This window comes from Fukomys damarensis, unplaced genomic scaffold (assembly GCF_012274545.1).
Source record: "Fukomys damarensis isolate Sample0158 unplaced genomic scaffold, DMR_v1.0_HiC HiC_scaffold_15, whole genome shotgun sequence".
Classification (NCBI taxonomy): domain Eukaryota; kingdom Metazoa; phylum Chordata; class Mammalia; order Rodentia; family Bathyergidae; genus Fukomys; species Fukomys damarensis.
In genome coordinates, this window is record NW_022900927.1 from 62,959,500 (window position 1) to 62,963,163 (window position 3,664).

Below are 3,664 nucleotides of genomic sequence, written 5' to 3' on the forward strand. Positions count from 1 at the left end.
AGGGCCAGTCGCACCCGCCAGATCCCGCGCCGCGTCCCTCCTGCGTCGGCCTCCTTCCCGCGTCCCTCCAGCCTCGGCCTCCGCTTCGTGTCCCTCCCGCTGCCCAAGCCCGAATCCCTCCGCTGTCAAAAAACACAACCCGCTGCCGCGAGTGTCTCCCCGGGCCTTTGCGGGCCTTGCCTTCCTCGCTCATCTTTAGGAGGAGGGGAAAGCAGCGGCCTCTAGCCCTTCAGCCCCGGAGCGCAGGGGGAGTGAACTGCGGTGGAGCCCCCGGTCCGCCTCGGGGACGCGGCCGGCAGTGTGCTCGGTCTGTGCGGCGCTGGTCCTCCAGGAGCGGGGAGCGCCCTGCCCATCCTAAGGACCGCTGGCCAGGGAAGCCCAGCCCTTAGAGCCTGGGATTTCATTTTCCCCACATGGCAATTCTGCAGCTGTCGGGAGAAATCTTCTTTGGTGTAAGGCTTATTACTGGATTCCACAACTTTTCTTTGGCCAAACGACTTCACCGCGGTGGAGTAACGATGAAGGATACAGTGAAGTAGAGAAATGTTTGGTTTTTGCCTCCTTTCCTCCTCCCGACTGCCCAGCGCATAAGGTTTAGAAGTCATTTTATTTAGCGTGGTGTAAAAACTTTAGGACGAATGATACCTTGTGTGAATCTTGATCAGCTAGTTGCAGGGACTAGCATTCAAGTTACCACTCTTTTAAACCTTAGATGTTTTTTGTTTGTAAAATGGAGATACTTAACCCAGTAGGGTTTTTTTGTTTTGTTTTGTTTTTTGGTACTGGGGATTTAACTCAGGTCCTTGCACTTGCGGGGCAGGTGGTGGAACCACTGAGCACACCTGGTAGGGCTTTTAATCAGGGCTTTTCACCAGCATCACTACTGACATTTTAGGCCCAGTGATTCTTTGCTGCGTGACTCTTCCCTGACAGCATCCCTGGCCTCTGCCTGCTCCTGACTGGTAGCATCTCTACCTCCAGATGTGACAGCTCCTAACGTTTCCATACATGGCCCTGTCAGTATCCCCTGGGGGACAAAAGTATCCCCGTTAAGAGTCACAGACACGGATGATACATCCAGACTACATGCTCATCGAATGTGTTAGCTGTGCTCGTGACTGACTTTAATTTTATTTTGGCGTCCAGCTACAAATCAGTGGTTCCTACCAGCTGTTAGAGGAGACATCCCTCCAGGCTGTGCTGCCCATGGATTTGTCTGTGATGGTACCAGAATATTGGTATTTGGGGGAATGGTTGAATATGGAAGATACAGCAATGAATTATATGAGCTGCAGGTAAGTGTACTGAAAATATATTATTTCAGTCTGAAATTTAATAACAAGGCTCTCAGTTCTTCAGAATGTTACAAAATATTCACATACTTAAAATAGCATGAGCTTCACATTTGATTTTGTTTATTTGTGGTACTGTGCATCAGAACAGCCCCAGCGCCCCCTTATTTTTAAATCTGGAGACAGGGTCTTGCTAAGTTGCCAAGTGGGACCTGAACTTGTGTTTTTCCAGTCTCAGTAACACACCCCCACCCCTACCCAGCTTCACATGTTTTAGATTCAAAGAAAATGTTTACACTTCATTAAAAAAGCCCCAAGTCCGTAATGTCAGTTTTCATGCAAAGGATAATATTTGTAATATCAAGGTATCAGCTATTTAGCATTACTTGTATGTGGTACATATTTTGATTTTTATATTTGTGCAGTCGTTCTTTAACTTTAGCCTGTGACTGAAACACTTGGAGGCTTTGTGAAAAAAGACTGCCGGGCCCCATCCCCACGGTTTCTTAGTCAGTGTTGTCAGTTAGTTGTATGGCCTAAGAATTTGCATTTCTACGAAGTTCTTTGCTGGTTTTCGGACTGTGCTTTGGAAACCACTGTTCTACTGTTATCAGCATTGCTACCTTTAACATTAATCATTCCTTTTTTCTCTCCCAGTAATGCAGAAGAAAGCAGGGTTATTTAGCCTTTCTAAATTTGACTCTTACTAGCCCAGACTCGTAGCCCTAGCTTTCTGTTGTTCTCCATGTCTGCGTGTGCAGGGTCCTGTCACGGTGGGGGGGATCTGCTAATTGGCAGGCATGGGCAGGTTACACCTATTCACAAGCAACTCATTTAGAAGACTGTCTCAGGTAAAGAAGACACTCATGGCCAGAGAACAAATCTTAGAGTTGGGTTTGTTAAATGAGCTTTATGTTTACTTAAAGCTAAAAATATGTAACATTTATAAATCACCTAATATTAGAAAGTAAGAATGCATAAGTTGCATAAGTTATATTTAATCTTAGTTATGTAAGTCTAATGAATATTTACTCAGTTGGCAACATTAAAACTGTTAGTGTTTATTATTATGAGTTCACTATGCCACTGTGGAAACCTCTGCCCTAGAGCATGCATTTTATTCTGAAAGCGCCTACTTGTCACTTGCCCTAAAAGTAGCCGGTGGCATTCTGACTAACGTGGATCTTGTGATGTTGCACTGTTGGCAGTATCTGCCTCGGAGCCTGTCTGAGTGCATTTGTGCTCTTTCTTCAGGCCAGTCGGTGGCTCTGGAAGAAGGTGAAGCCCCACCCGCCGCCTTCTGGTTTACCTCCCTGCCCTCGGCTGGGACATAGTTTCTCTTTGTATGGCAACAAATGCTATTTGTTCGGTGGTCTGGCGAATGAAAGTGAAGATTCAAACAATAACGTTCCCAGGTATGCTCTTCTTCAGACCAAGTGCTTACTTTGTGATTTCGGTTAGGAACATTTGATTCCTTTCATCTTTAAAATGTTTTTAATACTGGGAATTGAAACCAGGGCTTTTCTCACTTATCTACCTCCTCAATCCTTTTTTTATGTTTCATTTTGAGGCAAGGTTTTGCTTAAGTTATCCAGGCTCTTCTCAAACTTGGGATCCTCTTGCCTCAGCCTCTCCAGAATGCTGAGGTTATAGGCATTTAATTATTATAAGGGACGAAGCTTAACTTTTTGTATTAAGCCTAATGATGAACACATTTTTCTCTTGTACTTGTGTTTTCTTTTGTCATTGGAGTATATGCTTTCAAATCTGTCTTCTTTAATGAGAAATTATCTTATTAAATTGATATACGTATACTTGCTTACTTTAGCATGTTTGTGTATCTTGAGCTGCAATGTTTGCTAGGTCATAAATGATAATGAAAAGCACCAGGTGGTTACTTTATTTTATTTATTTATTTTGAGACAGGGTCTCACTGTAGCTGAGACTGACCTAGAACTCACTATGTAGCCCAGGCTGGTCTTGAACTCACAGCGATCCTCCTGCCTCAGCCTCCTGAGTGCTGGGATTACAGCAGATGGTTATTTTAGAATAAATTTCCTGGCTGGGGTTGTAGCTCAGGGGCAGAGCACTTGCCTAGCAGTGTCCAAGGTCCTAAGCTCAAGCCCCACCCATGCCGCCCAGTTAGGTATCTCTGGGAATTTGGTGAGAAAAATATGATTATAAAATTAAAGCCTTCATTCCCAGAGATCATACAAGTGGTTGATGTGATTTATACAAACACATACTTTCTGATAGATTCCAAACAATCACGATTTCCTTTCTTGTATAGTTTTCAATGTATGTATAACTCTTGCTCTTTTTTGTGAAATTCCTAAATTTTGTATTCTTTTTTTGAGGATTTTTTTTTTTTT

General features: G+C 43.9%; 1 protein-coding gene across 1 annotated transcript in view; it reads left to right on the forward strand.

Annotated features, from left to right (window-relative positions):
- Window positions 1-3,664, forward strand: part of Hcfc2 (host cell factor C2) — a 31,254-nt gene that overhangs the window by 5,302 nt on the left and 22,288 nt on the right. The window contains exons 4-7 of the mRNA XM_033763505.1: window positions 3-273; window positions 360-452; window positions 1,147-1,295; window positions 2,547-2,707. Coding sequence (XP_033619396.1) covers window positions 3-273; window positions 360-452; window positions 1,147-1,295; window positions 2,547-2,707 — 674 coding nt within the window. The remainder of the gene's footprint in view (window positions 1-2; window positions 274-359; window positions 453-1,146; window positions 1,296-2,546; window positions 2,708-3,664) is intronic.